The sequence below is a fragment of the Phoxinus phoxinus genome (assembly GCF_949152265.1).
Source record: "Phoxinus phoxinus genome assembly, chromosome: 17".
Taxonomy (NCBI): Eukaryota; Metazoa; Chordata; class Actinopteri; order Cypriniformes; family Leuciscidae; genus Phoxinus; species Phoxinus phoxinus.
This window is the reverse complement of record NC_136892.1, coordinates 19,784,887-19,804,246: the sequence shown is the minus strand read 5'-3', so window position 1 is coordinate 19,804,246 and position 19,360 is coordinate 19,784,887. Positions and strand designations below refer to the sequence as shown.

At 34.7% G+C, this 19,360-nt stretch overlaps 1 protein-coding gene and 1 pseudogene across 2 annotated transcripts; both read left to right on the top strand.

The window, feature by feature from the left end:
• The first annotated feature begins 662 nt into the window (after window positions 1–662).
• LOC306984525 (olfactory receptor 14A16-like) lies at window positions 663–1,469 on the top strand (annotated as a pseudogene). Its single transcript has one exon. The product of its transcript is annotated as an olfactory receptor 14A16-like (transcript).
• A 9,371-nt stretch (window positions 1,470–10,840) lies between these two features.
• Window positions 10,841–18,482, top strand: pold3 (polymerase (DNA-directed), delta 3, accessory subunit). The gene is made up of 12 exons (XM_079587062.1): window positions 10,841–11,072; window positions 11,415–11,470; window positions 11,576–11,678; window positions 11,761–11,800; window positions 12,220–12,352; window positions 12,447–12,699; window positions 12,785–12,857; window positions 12,953–13,130; window positions 13,700–13,809; window positions 14,101–14,183; window positions 14,408–14,486; window positions 17,445–18,482. Exons 1-12 carry the CDS (start codon window positions 11,004–11,006, stop codon window positions 17,648–17,650), a joined length of 1,383 nt encoding a protein of 460 aa, XP_079443188.1. The 5' UTR covers window positions 10,841–11,003; the 3' UTR covers window positions 17,651–18,482.
• Window positions 18,483–19,360: the final 878 nt, after the last annotated feature.

The following is a 19,360-nucleotide window of genomic DNA, read 5'->3' as shown; positions in this document are numbered from 1 at the left end:
AATATTGTTGTGAATATAAATGCTTTTTTAATCTGTGTAAATATTTTAGGAAACAGACATAGCCTACTTGTTGTATAAGCAGTAAAATGGTAGTGTTGTCCATTGCCTCTGTAATTATGCTCATATAAACTATGAGAAAAAATGATTCATTAAAAATAGCATTTACTTCATACATATGCCTTAAATGGATAGTTCACCCAAAAATGAAAATTCTGAAGAATATTGAAGAATATTGGTAACTGTATGAACTGTATAGCCCTTAGAATGAACAGTTGGCCTTTCAATTCATTTAGAATTTATTGTTTGCTTTACTATAACCCATTGGTGTTTATGATGAGACTTAATTTAAGCTAAAAGTTAAAGAGTTTCTGCTGGACATCCATTTTCTTGAAATCATTAGAGTTGCTTCAGAATAACAGAAGGATAAAATCAAACTGTGACTTCGGTGGCCTTCTCGAAACCTCAGAGCCCTTTAAGCCAATAACTTTTGTTGATGTTGTTGTTTTTGTGTTCTTTTTTTTACATTTTAAATGGCTTATACTGAACATCTATTTTTATTGATTTTAAGTCTTCCAACAGTATAACACAAGACTGAAAACAAGAGAAATACTAGGTTGTTTGTGTCGGCCTTGTTTGATCTGGAGCCAGATATTTGAGAAGGAATGGCTAACATATCCTCTTCCCTCATTTTCACTGTCACAATAAGTGAGACTGGACCAGCAGGATCATAGCTTTTTCTTTTGCACTTCCAGGTTATTTCTGACTATTGTTCTGAATGCCACCTTGGTTATGATTTGGCATGATATCAATGGCGATATACATTTCCTTGTTTAACCTCTGTCTTAATGATCTGTGTGGAACTACAGAGTTTTATCTCAGGGCCTTTGCATATTTACTCACAGAAACAAATAGGATTTCACTTGAGGAATGCATTGCACAAGGTCTTGTCATCGTCGTCTATGCAGTTGGTGAATTGAAGTTGCACTTCAATTAAAACATTGTAGTGTCATGGCAGTTGATAATGTCGACCTTTAGATGATCATAGTACGTCACCTTTCACTGTGCTGAGCCTGGTGACTTTTACTTGGATATTTCCTTGTTTTGTATGTGTAATGGCAATTTCATTGACTTTGAAGCCCCCATTTGCAGACATGACATAAACTTTTCTGTGAAAGCTTTTTCTTGTTGAATCTTGATGCAAACAAGATCTTTTTCAAAGGATCTATAATGGATTTATCTATATCAGCATATCTGTCTTTTTTGCTTTTGTTCTGGTTTCCTATTTTAAAATAATTCCAGCTAGAAAATCTAAAGTAAATCAAGAGAAGTTGTATGCCACACTTGATTTCTTTTCTGAACACAACCTGTGGTCTTTTTGATTCTCTCTGCACTGTTTTTAAAATAGAAACATTGTCTCGTTATATACTTTTTTTTCTGTTATATTCCTGACTGTTCCCCTTTTTGTATGATATAAAATTAGCTCCAATTAGGGCAAAAATACTGTATATTTTCTCAAGTTCAAGGATTAAAAACATGTTGCATTTAGGGTAACCAAACAGTTTCTGGTCCCCAATGAATTCCATAGTATTTATTTTTTTCCATAGTATTTAGTATTTAGAAGTTTTATTTGGAACTGCAAGTGTGCTAAAAAAAATATTTAAACATGATAACGTATTCTTTAAGCTTTACTAAATGTACATGATTTAATAGCAAAGAAAAAAAGATGTATATATGCCTTGCTTATGCTTATGCATTGGCAATAGACACTGCATATAACACATCTTTTATGATATTAAAGTAAATAAAAAATGAATTAGGCCTGTATCACATCCTTTAACACAGCGGTTAGTTGTTTTATCTGGATCTGTATTGGATGCTATGAACAATGATAACACTGAATCTCAGACAAGAAAACGGATATCAATGTAACACTTTAATGCCATCTTCTGGTAAAAACCTAAATGCCACACAGGATATTTGTAAGATTATTGGCATAAGTCATAGTCTTTCCTCATGTTTTCACACTAGTTAGGCTATATTTCACAGCCTCCAACTAAAACACTATGAGCCAAATGTAAAGATGTTAATGCAACCTATGAAGTAAAAAATTGTGGCTTATCCAAAGTTTTGAATAGTTTCAGTTGATCCATTATTCTTATTTGTTAATATCAAACTATCAATAATGAAACCAAATCTGAAAATGTTATATTTCAAGAAGATATAAAAATATATACCTAAATCAACGTGGATAGGTAGCATGCAATGAATACAGGGCAATTTAAGAATATTTCTGAAGCGTTTCAGCAAAGCACTTGCAATAATTCTCAAGAACAAAGATAATTAGCTTCAGCAAACATTTGCCTGATGGTTTCTACATAAAACTTCACAATAACTGATAGATGTCACAAGTGGCTGGATACAAGTAGCTCACGAAAACGAAGAGTACAACGAAATAGTCTTTAGTTCCATAATTCACATGAGCTAGGGGCATAATAAACACAGGGAATATCCACTTTACAGACAAGACAGGACCAAGAACTAAACAGGGAGTACTTATACCAGAACTAAACGAGGGAACTAATGAGATAATTGGTGACACCATGTGAACTAAATGACTAATGAATACATACTGGTAAACAGTGTGACGGAAATTTGGAAAAAACAATAACATAAATCTAACAAAAGATGGCGCAAACATTCAAATGTATATTTAGGCTACAGTACCTGTCAAAACTTTTTTAAAAAAAATTATGTTTTTGAAAGAAGTATCTTTGCTCACCAAGGCGGCGTTTATTTAGACAGAAATGCAGTAAAAAAATAAAATAAATTAACTTTAATTTTGTGGAATAGTATTACAATTTAATTTTTAAAAACAATTCAAAAAGGTAATTTATTTCCATGAGAGCAAAGCTGAATTTTCAGCATCATTACTCCAGTCTTCAGTGTCACATTCTACTATGCTGATTTGCTGCTCAAGAAACATTTATTATTATTATTATTATTATCAATGTTTTTTGCAGCTTAAAATTTATTTGTGGAAACAATGATACCATTCAACATGGTAAGAAAATTAAATTAACACTTATTAAATTAAATAGAAAATAAGAAATTAACTCTTTTATTCATAAGGGAGCATTAAATTGATCAAAAGCAACAATGAGGCATTTATAATGTTACAAAAGATTTCTATTTAATAAATGCTTTAATAAATGTAATAAATGCTGTTCAATGAACTTTCTATTCATTAAAGAATCCTGGGAAAAGTATCACCATTTCCACAAAAATGTTAAGCTGCAAAAACGGTTTTCAACATTGATAATGATAATAAATGTTTCTTGAGTATATCAAATCAGCATTTCTAAAGGATCATATTGCACAGAAGACTGAATTAATGATGCTGAAAATTCAGTTATATTTTTTAATGTATTTAAATAGAAAACAATTATTTTAAATTGTAATACCATTTCATAAAATGTCTGTTTTTACTGTATTTTTTATTAAATAAATGCAGCCTTGGTTGAGCATAGGAGACTTCTTATAAAAACATTAAAAAAAATAATGTTTCCAAACTTTGACAGATACTGTCAAAGTGTGTGTGTCTTTGCATTTGACACTGCCTATCTTATGTGGTATTAAAACTGATAAAACAGGCCTGTATCACATGAAAACAGTGGTTAGTTTTCATAAATATAGTTGCTCAATATATCATGATCAATGATAACACTGAAGCTATCAAAAGTATTAAAGTAAAACTTTGGTGCCATCTTCTGGCTAAAATTCTACATGTATATGCTTTTTGCAAGAATACTGGCAAGCCACAATCCAAAGGTTTGAATATTCGAGTTGTTCCATTATTATATTGTTATTTGCTGACACCCATCACTGATTAAACTGAATCTGAAAAATGCTATAGTGCAAGAAGATGATGCTCCAAATCATACTTTAAATAATATATGGGTATTGCATGCAAGATATCCGGGGGGGGAAATATATCTTTGAGAGGATCTCTGCCAATGTAACTAATAAAAACATTCACTTTTCACAATCCACTATATATATATATATATATATATATATATATATATATATATATATATATATATATATATATATATATTCATATATATCAGTAAGTATACACACACACAAACACTGAAACACTTCATATATATATAAGACCACCGATGCAAACGCTCTAAAAGCCACCTCTGTCAAAAATTTGAAAATAATATGAGTGAATGCTCTCCGCACACATAGTGTACGCTCATCAAATACTTTCACTTCAGAATTCAGAAATGCCGGTACTGTAGAAACATAGGAGCCTGATAAAAATGTTAATATTAAACAAAAACTTTAGACGGACTTGTGTTGAAGTCTTCATATATACAGTAGGCTATATAGTTATATATATAGTTATATATTTAATTACTAATCATTATTGTAAATTGATGATATACTTAAAATATATTTCTAATTTAAAGTTTACATTATTTATTTCACTTCAGTTCAATTTGATTACACTTTTCTGAATATCTCCTTCTTCTAAATATCTGTTAAGACAACTGTGTATTGTTTGCCTAGTAACTTTTTTAATTTTGCAACATGAACCTACATTTAAAATTAAATACAAGGAATTTAGTGGACATTATTGGAAATGAAATATTATTTGTTGTAGAAATTAGTCTAGTGTCATGTAAAAGCAACTAATACAAGGGCCATAACTATAAGGTTTGAGTAAAAAAAAAAAAAAACATCTATCTGTTGCAAACATCTATTTTTGTGAATTATTTCCTCCAACCTAAAATTCCAAGTTAGCGTTGTGTACAGAAGTGAAACCATATTGGCATAAGCAAGAGTCAAATACAGAGGGTCTCAGCAATGTCAGGATCCTCAAAATTAAGACATAAAAATGAAAGCCATCTGGATAAGCATGTGTTTCGGATCAGGTGATGATTTCTTTTACGTTGATAATTTGCTGCAGCCTCAAACACGTGATGGTGTGAATGCCTCTTGCATTTTGGTATTTTCTGATTACACCAAATAAGATTAAGAACAGAACGTCCATTCATTCTGCTGCATAATTCAATTTATAACTATAAGTCTGATTGGAGTGGTTTCAGATGAGTTACTCCTCCTTCTAGAGACACATAAGACCCAGCCTGACCAGATACTGAGCAAACGTCTCAGGAGTGCCATCATCCGAAGAAACCATGAAACCTCAGAGTATACTTGTCTTGCTTGTCCTTGCCGTCTTAGCATTGCACTGTAAGTTTTGTATGGTCGCATTTGTTGTTTAAACTGACAATAACTGACTTATACTTTTTATTTAAGGCAAATGTGCTTGTGTGAACCTAAAACTTTACAGTTTATAGTGGGAAAAACTTGAACGGTAGAACAGCCAAACTCATGGCTAAAACTCATGGATACATGGCTCCAGATATTCTTTTTTATCATTTTGGTTTACTTGCAGTGCTAAAACATTTAATTTCTGTCTAAGGCAAAGAGAACGAGGCTGCGTCATTTCCCTGGAGCTGTGCAAGTCTCAGTGGAGTTTGCAGACAAGGAGTGTGTCTGCCTACAGAGCTTTACTTTGGACCCTTAGGCTGTGGCAAGGGATTCTTGTAAGTACTTACATTTATGCATATAGCAATAGACTCTTAGAAAAAAAGGCTCAATGGGGTTCTCTATTTACCCAATGGGTTCTTGACTCAATTTTAAAGAACACTTTATGCCAAAAGGTTATATATAGGAAGAAATGTCTTAAATTACTGCATAATACTTAAAATTTTAATGGATAATTAAGATTTTTTTAGTGATAAAGTATGTTTACGAGCTTTTTCATTTATCAAATTTGATGGATCCCATGATGACCTCTATGACTGATAGGACCCTGTATAGCCATTTCTTCTATTTCATACGTCTGTTACTTCGTATAACCTATTTTATAATACTTTTTTTATTTTTCTTTCTTTTTATCTTCTTTTCAGATGCTGTGTATCACATTTTCTTTGATCATTGAAAATGATGTGGCAGAAGTTCCTCAAAGGTCCTCCATGTGAATCCAGTAATTCTCTGTATTTTAACTCATTCCACGCCTACATATTTAATTTGTAATAATGTACATGAAGAGATGTGTTAGAGATGCCTTAAGGATTTACATAATTTAAATGGTTGTGTATACAGTATAACAATGATTGTCATCGAAAAGCATCAGATGATCAAGGATTTCAAATCATCATGTTAAGAGGAACCTAATAAACTGTTATCTTGTCTGCATATTTAACAGCACTGATGGAATAATACAACTAATAAACTATTGTTTAACTTTCTGTGAAATTGTTTCTATGTAATAGTCCTTGAAGACAAGACATGTGTTTGAAATAATTATGTGTCCCATGATAGGGGCTATATAATAATAATAATAAAAATATATAAATATAGCTGCAAGCAGCGATTACGGGCCCAAGCCGGTGGCACCGCCACCCTGGTGCCTTTAGTTACACTAAAGGCACCGGGGTGGCGGTGCCCCCGGCTTGGGCCCTCCATCGCTGCTTGCAGCTATATTTATATATATATATATATATATATATATATATATATATATATATATATATAAAGCCGCCACCCCCGTTGCCTTTCGGGTTCCTGTGCACGACGGGCAATAACGTAACCCGCTTTGACTGTCGAGAGGGCAATATAGCCCTATGTATCACTCGATTTTATTTAACCAAATGTTTTTTTAACAAAATATGTTATTTATCTTATTCATCCAACCCTATACTGCACTCTTTTACTAATACTATATTATATTTCATCGTTTTCATGTCTTGCCCTCAAACATATCGGTTTAATCTGCTTATTTTTAAGTTACACATAATACATTGATTGAAAAAGAAACTCAAACTTTTTGTTTATGGTAATATTATTTGAAACAGAAAGAAATAAGTGAGACTGTGGGAGTGAGGGGAGGGTAATGACAGCCAAAGGGAGACAGAGACAGATAACTTTTGAAACTAAAAAATGACATCCTAACTTTGATAATGTTTAAATATACATAAAAATGCAGCATATAATTAATTGAAATTAGTGTACTTTAAAACACTTGTTTAAAATAAAAAACACATTTATACATAGTATAAAACACTAGATGGCACAATTGTTCATAGTCTTTCTGCTCCCCTCCCCACACAGACACACACACACACACACACACACACACACACAGGCAGAGAGAGACAAAACCACATTCAAACCAAAATATCTGACTTCCTGTTGGTCGGAGCTAATGACTGTAAATCAGAAAGTTGTCCGGCTCGATGTGCACAATATACATACCAAGTTTTGTGACTGTAGGTAAAACTAACCCCCCCACTTTTGTCAAAAGTAACACACTTCCTGCTGCCAGTTGGTGGCGCTATAACTTTGACTCACATTAGTTACATCCATGTGATCGCTCTCTTACAACAAACACGCTACTGAAGTTTCATCATCAATTAATGTATGAAGACGTTATAACACATCGTGTTTCTCTTTTCTCGCCATAATTTAGTTTCCTCGCCACAGCCAAACTGTTCGAGATATCAAAAATCCGTCAGCAATTTAGCGTCCTCAATGTCTTGACATCATGCTGACCGAGTTTGGTTGCGATTGGAGGAATTTTCTAGAAATTGTTTCAAATGCCAGAACATGCGTTTTCATACCACCCACAATAGCCGACTTCCTGTTGGGCTGGCGTAAAACTTAGAGCACGAAAGTTGTTCGGCCCGATGAGATCTAAATGTGTACCGAGTTTCATATTATTACATGCAAGCGTGTTTGATATAAGGACAAGTGTTTGAATCCCATTCCAGGGGGCGCTGTCGAGCCCCCATGCCACGCCCGGGTACCAGCTTCAGCCCGGCCCTTATGGCCACGGGTTTTGACCTGTGTGCAAAGTTTCAAGAGTTCTCGAGCACGTTAAGGGCCCCAAAAGTGCCCGAGATTTTGCACACAGCAGAGAAAGGGTTAAACTAAACTAGCCCCCCTCCTCACACACACACACACACACACACATACACAGATCCCCCCCTCCCCTCCCCACCCCACACAGACAGACACACACACAGAGAATGGCAGAGAGACAGAGAGAGACACAATTCACATTCAAACCACAATATCTGACTTTCTGTTGGTCGGAGCTAATGACTGTAAATTAGAAAGTTGTTCGGCTTGATAATATCAATATACACGCTGAGTTTTGTAACTGTAGGTAAAACTATAACTAAGTTATAACACACTTTATGCATCCTTTTTTAATCATAAATTTGTTCCCTCGCCACGGCCAAACCGTTCGAGATATCAAAAATCCGTCCGCAATTTAGCATCCTCCATGTCTTGACTTCATGCACACCGAGTTTCGTGGTCATCGGATGAATTCTCTGGGAGAAGTGTTTCAAATGCCAGAACATGCGTTTCCATACAGCCCATAATAGCCGACTTCCTGTTGGACTGGCGTAAAACTTAGAGCACGAAAGTTGTTCGGCCCGATGAGATCTATATGTGTACCGAGTTTCATATTATTACATGCAAGCGTGTTTGATATATGGACATGTTTTTGAATCCCATTCCAGGGGGCGCTGCTGAGCCCCCCTGCCACGCCCGGGTCCCAGCTTCAGTCCGGCTCTAATGGCCGCGGGTTCTGACATTTGTGCAAAGTTTCAAGAGTTTTTGAGCACGTTAAGGCCCCCAAAAGTGCCCAAAAGGTAGTAAAATAATAATAATAATAATAAAGAAGAAGAATAATAAATAATAATCCTAAGAAAAACAATAGGGCCTTCGCCTTTTCAAGGCTTGGGCCCTAATAATAAAAATGTTTGGTTGTCAACTGTCAAACTGAAACCAAAGTGAAAGACTAGGCCTATAGTGTGCGCAGCACGTAATATCATTCATTTGAGAAACTACACAAAAAGGGCCCACGTCACTCCTCTGTTCATCTCTCTGCACTGGCTACCACTCGCTGCTCGCATCAAGTTCAAGGCATTGACGTTTGCTTACAGATCGACCACAGGCTCAGCTCCCCTCCTACTTTCACTCGCTCCTACGAGTCTACATCCCTACCAGAAGCCTGCGATCGGTCAATGAGCGACGGCTCGTGGTACCATCACAGAGAGCCACAAAATCACTCTCCAGAACATTCTCATTCACGATTCCTTGCTGGTGGAATGATCTCCCTACCCTCATCCGGAATGCAGAATCCCTAACTACATTCAAAACACAACTGAAAACTCATCTCTTCCGTGAGCACTTGACATAAAAAAATAAATAAAAATAAAAAACCTTGGTAACACTTCACAATAAGGGTGCACTAATAAGCATTAATTCATGCTTAACTAATGCACAGATAATACTGAATGAATGTATTAATGATTATCTAAGCTATTCATTAATGATTGCCACATTAGCAACTAATGAAGAGTCTGTCTGGTTAATATATTAGTTCATATTGTTATTAATTAAATGTGTAAGTGTGTATTAATTCCATAATACCTTATTTTATTAACTAATACTGTTAATTAATTTGTTAATTACCACAATAAGCCAAAGCCTTATATTTCAACTTCCAGATAATACAGGTAAACTAATATGCATTAATACATTATTAATTACAGCATTAGTAGTGTGTCAATTACTACAATGTTTTTGGAAATGTTTAATAAACAGCTTTTATAAACTCTAGTGATGGTAATTAATGATTAATTAATCATTAGCTAACAATCATTATGTTGTGACTACTTATTGAGGCACATCATTATTAACTCATCATCTAGTAATTGTAGTAATTGACTCACTACTAATGTTGTAATTAATAATGTATTAATGCATATTAGGCTAATTGTGGTAATTAACAAATTAATGAACACTATTAGTTAATAAAATAAGTGATTATGGAATTAATCCACAATTACATATTTAATTAATAACAATTCATATATGAACTAATTAACCAGACAGACTCTTCATTAGTTGCTAATGAGGCAATCATTAATGAATAGCTTAGATAATCATTAGTAATACATTAATTCAGTATTATCTGTGCATTAGTTAAGCATTAATTAATGCTTATTAGTGCACCCTTATTGTAAAGTGTTACCAAAACCTTTTCCTTTAATCCTCCCTTGTTTGCCTTATGCTACTCTGAGCAATGCCTGAACTTTGTATTTTGAGCACTTCTTGCGTTATTTTTGCCTCTTCACAATGACTCGCTTGCTGTAGTTCTCAGTTGTAAGTCGCTTTGGATAAAAGCGTCTGCTAAATGACTAAATGTAAATGTACACTTACATAAGTTCAGTTACATAACTATTTCCAGACAAATATTTGATGTTTCTGACACTTTTGCTGAAACAGCTAATTAAACCATTTCAAACAATGCCATAGAAAAATCTACCACGGTAACCAGTTTTTTGCCAAAATACCTAACTTTGAATCAATAACATTTAATAGCCTAATAATAATAATACATTATTAAATAAAGTATAAATCATTAAATATAATTAAATATATATATATATATATATACCTCTCAATAAATTAAAGATAAAATATAATAAAATAATAGTTACAACAGTTCTTGTTGCTATAATAAAATGTTGAAGCTTATAATAGGCACCACTGTCATAGAACTCTTACTGCGTTGCATTGTTTATAATAAGCAGTTACAAGGGTATATAATATTTTATAAACAAAAGTCGCACAAATATACAAGAAACTGCAAGCAAATTAAATCGGTGCAAACGTACTATGATTACCCTATGATTAAATATTAGCGTAAGCATGATAAAAAGCGAATGCACATGTTTTGTTTGTAAAGTGTAGTAGACTACAGTAGTACCTCTGGCTGCTATTGGACGCTGTAGCCCACATGACCGGAAGTAAATACTGTTCAGCAGCAGTTCCCGCGTTTGGCACATAGGTTTGGCAGCTCTTTCAATCACAACTTGAACTAGAAGCATCCAGTCATTCCGGATATGGATATGGATATGGATGACCTGTATTTAGACAATATTGATGAATTTGTGAATGATCAAAATAAGATCGTAAGTCATTCTTCACAACGATATCGCTATTGTTATTTGTAAATGTGAAATTTCAGTTGAGATACCAATATGCATACATGTGGTTGAGTGCTTGTTTAACGTTACTTGACTGGCTGGCCAGAGTTGGGAACCAAAACAAATGACCGAATGATTTTATGACCTTCGGTTCCGTTAACGGGTTTTTTCAGTACACTTTGATATTTGAAATAATTGTACTTATGATTCTGTTCTTTTATCGAACCAAGAACTCGTAACGTTAATGTTATGTTGCATTTAGGTAACGTTAGCATGAGAAGCATATGACTAACTTACAAGTCAGCATTTATATTTTGGTTCTTTCAGGTCACCTACAAATGGCTCAGTTTAACTCTTGGAGTCCACGTGAACACAGCAAAACAGTAAGTCCTGTCCTTTCCATTCATGCCACTTTCACTTTATTTAAGCATAAATTTGCTTCTTGATAATATGTTGAAGTCACTAGTGTTCATGTCTCTTTGTTGCAGAATGTTGTATCATTACTTGGAGCAGAAACGCAGGGAAAGTTCAGGGACTCCCCTTCATGCCACCTACCTTGTATCTGGCAAGTTTGTTGAGAATGGTGGTACGGTAAGGACTGAGATCTGATCATTGCTTCAAATCAATTAACATTATTTTCAGGGTTCTATTGAATATTTCCCTTTCCTTTTAGTGCCATAAAGTGTCAGTAGTACGTGAGGACAAGCTTGAAGGTAAGATTGTCATATTTGTATCTGTAAACTACAACAAATAGCATTTTATAAATTCAATAATTTTTAGCTCAGAAATGTCCCAGTCTCCCACATCTCATCTGGGTTTAAAAAAATTATGTTTCGTGGTTGCTTACATATATTTTAATAGTTTGAGGGGGTGATTTTCTATCAAATAAATTATATTAAAATGTTAATAAAAATGTTTTTGGGGTGATTTATATTTATATTGTTTAAATTTTTGTTTCTATTGTTTTATATAAAAATGATTGGGAGCAAAATAAAAAATAAATATTATGTAAATCTGTGTTAGCGATAACCCAAGTGAAATTTCAGGCCATAAGTGTTTTCATGTCATTTTCTATTAAAACATTTCAGTTGAGGAGAATCTTTTTTTTTTTTTTGGTTTGTTTTTTTCACAGCTGTTAAAGCAAAGATGGATGTGACAATCAGTGTGCATGTCTACAGTGTGCAGAGAGCGGAGCTGAAGGATAGTTCTCCACTTTACAGTACAGATTACGATGCTGTTAAGGAGAACCTAAAGAACTCCAACAAGTAAGTGATCCTCATATAACCTGTATACATGCATCATATGAGCGATCGCTCCACTAAAGTACTGACACATCCGATATTTCTCCTCTTTCGTCAGGTACAGTGCTATACGCTGTGCTGCGGCGGTCCCCATGCCATCTGTAGAGCTGAGAGCTCAGGAGGTGGCTGTGGTTCCTCCAGTGGAGAAGGAAATCCATAAACCTCGCTTGAATGAAAACACTTCTGCTACCTCAAAACCTAGTGCTAAGCAGCCAGCAGGCATCATGGGAATGTTTGCAAGCAAAAATGCTTCTAAGAGTCAAGAATCCAGCAAGGAAGTGAAAACAGAGCAGAAAGATAATTCTTCCCTGGTAAGTGTGTAACTTAAGGTATAGTTTAAGGTTGAAGACGCACAAGATTGTGTGTAAAAATGTTTAATAGTTTCATATGTCGTAGGTTGAAACCTCAAAAACCAAACCGGCCTCCAAAGCGAACCCTATGAGTAACTTCTTTGGGAAGCCTGCCCAAAGTGAGTGTTTTTTTTTTGTTGTCTTCAACTATCAAAAAAAAACTAAAAAAGCATCATGTACTGCAATAAACAAAACGTTTTCCTGTAAAATTCAGAAAAGGTAGATGAAAAACGCAACAAAAGCATCAAAGAGGAGACCGACGGCGACTCTGCAGCATCGAGTACTGCAAGTGTGAAACTGTCACAGCCGTCTCCCAAATCTGAGTTTGCCATTAAAGAGGAACAATCTAAGGTGTCCAGTGCTTTGAAAGTTGAATCAAAAGACACTCGGAAGTAAGCTTTACGAGTTTTCCCCCCCCCAAAATATACATACATACATACATGATCATACATGCATACATACAGCGCTGGAAAGAAATTAAGAGACTACTGCAAAATTAGCAGTGTCTCTGGATTTACTATTTATATCTATGTATGGATTTGAGTAAAGTTAACATTTTTGTTTATATATTCCTGGTAAAAACTTGCTTCCTTCTGCTTTGACAATGTTTTACCGCAAGGCATTGTTCCATCCCATCTGGGCATGTGTGCGAAGTGGTAAAATTTCCTCCAGAGAAAAACACGACTTTCTGAAGATTCTGCTCCACTCGCTCAGTCCGCACACACTCAACCCAGAATGCTCTTTGTGATATGTTGGTATATCTCAGAAATTTTACTCAGAACGTGTGTGTGTGCGCGTGTGCGTGCGTGTGTGTGTGTGTGGTAGGCCATATATACAAGATTAATATACAGTGTAAACAGCCATTATTTTACAAATAATGCAACATTTAAAGGTCTGGATTATATGGCATGTTATATTTGTCCTCAAAAATGTGAGCTAAAATATGTTTGTTTTCTCAAAGCAAATCAAAGCGTCCTGAGGTTGTAGACAGTGATGATGAGAAAATGGAGAACCAGCAGAAGAAGAGACGGCGTATAAAGAAGCCCCAGCCAGACAGTAGTGATGATGAAGGTATGAAAGAGATGGGGGAAAACAAGAAGAAGAAAAAAAACAGGCTCACGTCATGCTTGGGGGATTTGAATCAATCCAGATGAGGTGTTCTGTGACCCAAAATGAAGAAAAACAAAGAAATAGGTTCTCCCTCTGGGCAGAGTGCTGAATAAAATATCAAAATTGTTCTCTGACAAACAAAAGCTAATTGATAACATTCATTGTGTTTCTTCTCTCATTCTCTCTTTTCCTCTGTCTATATGTATATTATATATATGATGTATGTATGTGATCTGTCTTTTCCTCTTCCAGTTGTGCCAGATTCTCCACCTGTGCCAACCAAACAGACCCCCAGCCCCAAAAAACAAGTGAAGAGAGAGCCTGTTTCACACCAAGTAAGCATCACCAACCAAGGGTCAAGGTTTGCCCGGTTAGCATGGGTGTTAAGCTCCTGCTGATTGATAACCAAACTCATTGATGGTCATTCAAAGTTAGCCATTGAACAAAATGTATTTTTTTGCAAGAAAATGTGTGCTATTTCCGTTTGTGATAATTTACATCACAATCATCTCACTTTATTATTTTACATAAAGTAATATTGTCATTTAATTATGTTCAGGAGAGCTCAGATGTGAAGAGGAGGAAAAGGAGGCGTGTTTTAAAGTCTCACACATTTGTTGATGAAGACGGTTCCTTTGGTAAGTATAATTTCAGTTGACATTATCCATTTTCTTAATTAGTGGTTGAAAGCAGAAGGCTTTTTTATGAAGTTACTTCACTTAAGGACATATTTAATGAGATTATGCCTGAAAAGGTTTTATCATATGTTAATTTAAAAAATCTTGTATAATGACTTGTCTGTTTTTATTATATTTATATGATATTTGTATTTTAGTAATTTAATTTCTTGCCATGAAAATAGCTTTAAATGCTGACATGGCATTAAATAATATAATCTGAATCTGATTAGTGGTTGACCTTCCTGTATGGATTTTTTTGATGGCAGATGCCTATATCTTAGAGAGCATTGTGTCCCATGGCTGATATATATATATATATATATATATGATGATTCTGAAATCCTATGATAGTATTTTTCACAAATAACAAAATAGTTTAACACATTAATAAAGGAAGTAAACACTAGCCAACAGTGCAGTCAGTGCTGGACATGGTGCAACAGTTTGAAATCAAGGATTTAAAGTGAGGATGCTCACAATGAATTGGGTAAGCGTTAAACAACAGTAAGAATTCTGACAGATTAATAGAATTTTTGCGTTTGCTGCATGGTAAAATAAAAAGTATATTTGTATTTTATTTTGATAATGAAAAGGCTGTGATGTCAAGTTAGCAATGCAAGAACTGATACGTTGTGTGTGTGCATCTGTGAAATTTTTCCTTATAACAGTGGAAACATTTTCAAATAATCCATAATTTATGGTCATACAGATAAGAGTAAGACATCGTCATCTGTAGAGTAGGGATGGGTATCATTAAGGTTTTAATGGTATTACTACTCTTACGATACTGCTTATCAATCCGATACTTGAACAGTATTCTTATCTTCTTCTTTTTTTTTGCTATATTTTTTTTTTATAAAAAAAGAAACAAATTAATAACAAATAAAATTACTTTATATTCTGAAATTTAAAATGAATATCTATAGCAAAAGAAACGGCAATGTTTGAACAAAACAAATATAAAAAATGTATTTGTAAATGCACCAGTGTGCATTTTTGTGTTTTATATACATAAGATAAGATACAATAAGAACAAGAACTAAGAAACAAAGTTCAAACAATTGGTCAACTAAATACAATAAATATACAATAAAACAAAGATACAATTGAAATAAGCAATGCTTTAATTTCAGGAAGGTCTACTAATATGACTGTTCAGGCAAGTAAAATGGCCTACAAAAGAAATATAATAAAGTGATCAAATGTAAAATAACATTGCATAGTTTTCACTTTATAAATTGATAGTTTAATGCTTATTAAAGCAATGAAAGTTATTAATAATAATAATAATAATTCATTTTATTCGTTGGCGCCTTTCAGGACACTCAAGGACACCTTACAGTAATAAAATACAAAATTAAACATACAAACAAACAGCACAATAAACAGTAAGTACCTAAAATCAATACCCACCAACATTACCACAGTCAATCAGGATAAGCTAATCTAAAAAAGTACGTTCTATTACGTATGTCTTGTGGTAAAGTATTCCAAATAGTAGGAGCTGTAAAACTGAAGGCTCGACTCCCCATCGTAGTCAAACGCACAGATGGTACAACTAAAGTCGCAGAGGCAGAGGACTTGAGGGATCGAGTTGGTCGATACACATGAAGAAGTTCACTGAGATATGAAGGTGCTAGATCATGCAGAGCCTTATAGGTAAAAAGTAAAATTTTTAATTGAATACGGTATCTGATCGGAAGCCAATGAAGATGCTCTAATACAGGAGTTATATGCTCATTCAACTTTGTTCGTGTAATGATCCTAGCCGCCGCATTTTGGACCATCTGAAACTTGTGAATGATTTTCTGTGAGACACCACTGAGCAGAGAATTGCAATAGTCAATTCGAGAAGTGACTAATGCATGCACCAGAACAGCCGTACTATTAGCAGAGAGGGATGGTCGGAGACGATTAATATTCCGCAGATAATAATATGCTGACCGTGTAATGTTGTTCGCATGTGCCTCAAAGGACAGAGTACTGTCGAGGACGACACCCAGACTCTTAACCTGAGAAGAAGGGAAGATAACACAATTGTCTATGGAGAGTGAGAAACTGTCACAGTTACGCAGCTTTGCTTTAGTGCCAACTAATAAAATTTCGGTCTTTGCACTATTAACCTTAAGAAAATTGCAAGTAAACCATGATTTAATTTCAGAAAGACAAAGCAGCAGAGAGGAAGATGGAAATGTCAAACTAGGTTTTGAGGATATGTAGAGCTGGGTGTCGTCGGCGTAACAGTGAAAATGTATATTAAATTTACGGAAGATCTGTCCTAGAGGCAATAAATACTATTGGTATTAATTCAGGTATTAATTCAAGATATGCAAGTAATTTTCTCTTTGGCTTCTGTTGTTTGATAAACATTAATTGTCTTTATTAGTTTATTAGACTGCTGCCATTTTAAGATGCCATTAAATGCAAAAAAAATGCCATTATGATATAATGCAGATCACATACAGTATTTCCTCCCAACTATTTATGCCCATTTAAGCATTATGCTGCTCACCCTTTCTTTCCTATTTAACCTGGAAGATCCCTTTAAATAGCCATGAATGTACTGAACTCTCTCCTTTTACAAGCACATGTCCTGACAGAAACTCTTGAATCATTGAGTAAATCATAAGTTATATGAAAGAAATACAGAGTGCTGACAAACTGTGCTGTTTGTGCTGAAACTATGGTGTATGGTTCTAAATGGTATGGTGCTGTGTACAGATGCAGTATTTAAATACATAAGTACAGTAACAATGTGAAGGCTGTTAATATGAATTATCCCACATAAGGAACTTTCTTTAGGCCAAAATGTATGGCATCATCTCTTGTGAAAAAATTAATTCAAGATATAGATCACCACATGCTTCTTGACAGTGTCTCTCTGACAATAAATATCAAATGTATCTGTTTTTCTAGTGACCGAGAAGGGTTATGTGAGCGAGTCTTACTCTGAGAGTGAAGAGGAGCCTGAACCCAAAAGTCAAGCCAAGGACTCAAGCTCACTCAAGCAGTCATTTGGAAAAAGGGAGGAAGAGAAAAAAGAAAAGAGTCAGAAAAAGACTTCTGCCACTAACAAATCTACAAAACAGCCATCCATTATGGGATTTTTCCAGAAGAAATGATTTACTTTTCTTATTCTTTCATGGACTTGTAAAGGAATAGTTCACCTGTAAATTAAAATCGTTAACTACTCCCCTTCATGTTACACACACACACACACACACACACACACAATATATTTCTCTCTAAAGAAGGGGAAAAAATAACAAGGGTGGAGAAATAATTACATTTTTCATTTTTGGGTGAACTATATTCCTTTTAAGCAGTGACTTTCCTATGAACCACCTATTATGATGCTATAAGGAGGAAGTATATATTGTTTGTCACTGAAAGGACAAGACCCATAGACATTGACATGGAGTAGAGTTCTGCTTCTACATGAACAACATTTATGTGCTGACTATCACTCAACTTTACATGCTGGATGTCCCTACCGAAACCATATGGCCAACCTCCATTACTTGACTCCATTACTTGACTATTTCTTTGCAAATTCAAGTAACATACGTTTATTTTGTCATTGTCTGGCCATTTTTTAGAATGTTGATGGATAATAAATAAAAGTTTAAAATCATTTTTCTTTTTGTTTGTATTAATATTCTTGCAAAATAAATATTAGTGCGTTAGCCAGAAATTACTCTGACATTCATGAGTTATTAACTCCATTAAAAAGCTGCTCAATGGTCAAGAAAGTGTTTTTTCACTTGCTATCTTGTTTGGTTCCTGTGAGTCGAGTTGTTTTCTCCTCCAAGCTTCATATTTCTAAATGACATCAGTTTCTGGCACCGTAGTTGTGTTGATCTTGGATATTTCCATTTATCAAAACTAAACTTACTGTGTGGAATGGCATGCCTCTGGACATGCACATCAAAATCAGTCCAAGCTCTTCTGATCCAGTGCCACAGACATGAAATGGAGCGTTTTGTGCCAAGACATCATTCCCCATAAACCCACTTTTTTTTCCCCCTGAGGAAAGACTCCTAAACTTAGACCTGAGTGGGTGTGTGCAACCGAACACAAGAACAGTGTTCTTTATATTGTTGTAAAACATTTGTAATTGTGCTTTCAAACATGAGGACCAGCAAAGTGAGAATTTCTGGCCCATCCTGGATACCTTATCAAGCAGCCGTTTAAAATGTTAGGTGCCGCGTTGTCTGAGAAAATCCTTTGCTCGATTGCATAGCTGGTGTTGGAAAAATGCGCCAATGCTTTTGGCTCGCCGATGCTTCAGGAGAGTGTGGGTAACTGTTTCCAGGTTCACCTTCAGTCTTCAAAGGTACACTTGTTCAGCTACCTGTTTGGATCCTTTTTTCCATTTAAACCACTAATACACAGCAATAATGGAACATTTAATACAATTAAAGTAAATTAAATTAAAAAGTCCAATTTCCAGCCTGATTGCCAGTGAGAATACAGGCTGCATTGTTAGATAATTCTGTCATGTTTTGGTCATCTGGTGAGATGCTTTTATAAAATATAAGAACCGTTTATTTTCCATAAAATAAGTCATTATTCACCACATCCATTTGTGTAACAGCTCAGTTTTTCACATCTGCCTATCTTGTTCTGTCCATCCATGTGATTTAACGGTCTTGGTCACCGTACGATTTCAATTAGATTCCTCTTGCATAGCTGCTCAGAAGAATGCATTTTTCAGCCCAGGTGGAATAAATCAATAGACATTTTCAAAATATATCAAGTGAACCCACATTATTACATTTAAAAGGGCCTTGGGCACTCTGCAAAGCCATTAAATATTGTTCGAGTGCTTC

Excerpts from the sequence above, each read along its gene's own strand:
- pold3 (XM_079587062.1), top strand. The coding sequence starts at position 11,004 with ATGGATATGGATATGGATGACCTGTATTTAGACAATATTGATGAATTT. Across the intron at positions 13,131-13,699 it reads GAATCAAAAGACACTCGGAA|CAAATCAAAGCGTCCTGAGG; the intron begins GTAAGCTTTACG and ends GTTTTCTCAAAG. Across the intron at positions 14,487-17,444 it reads TGATGAAGACGGTTCCTTTG|TGACCGAGAAGGGTTATGTG; the intron begins GTAAGTATAATT and ends CTGTTTTTCTAG.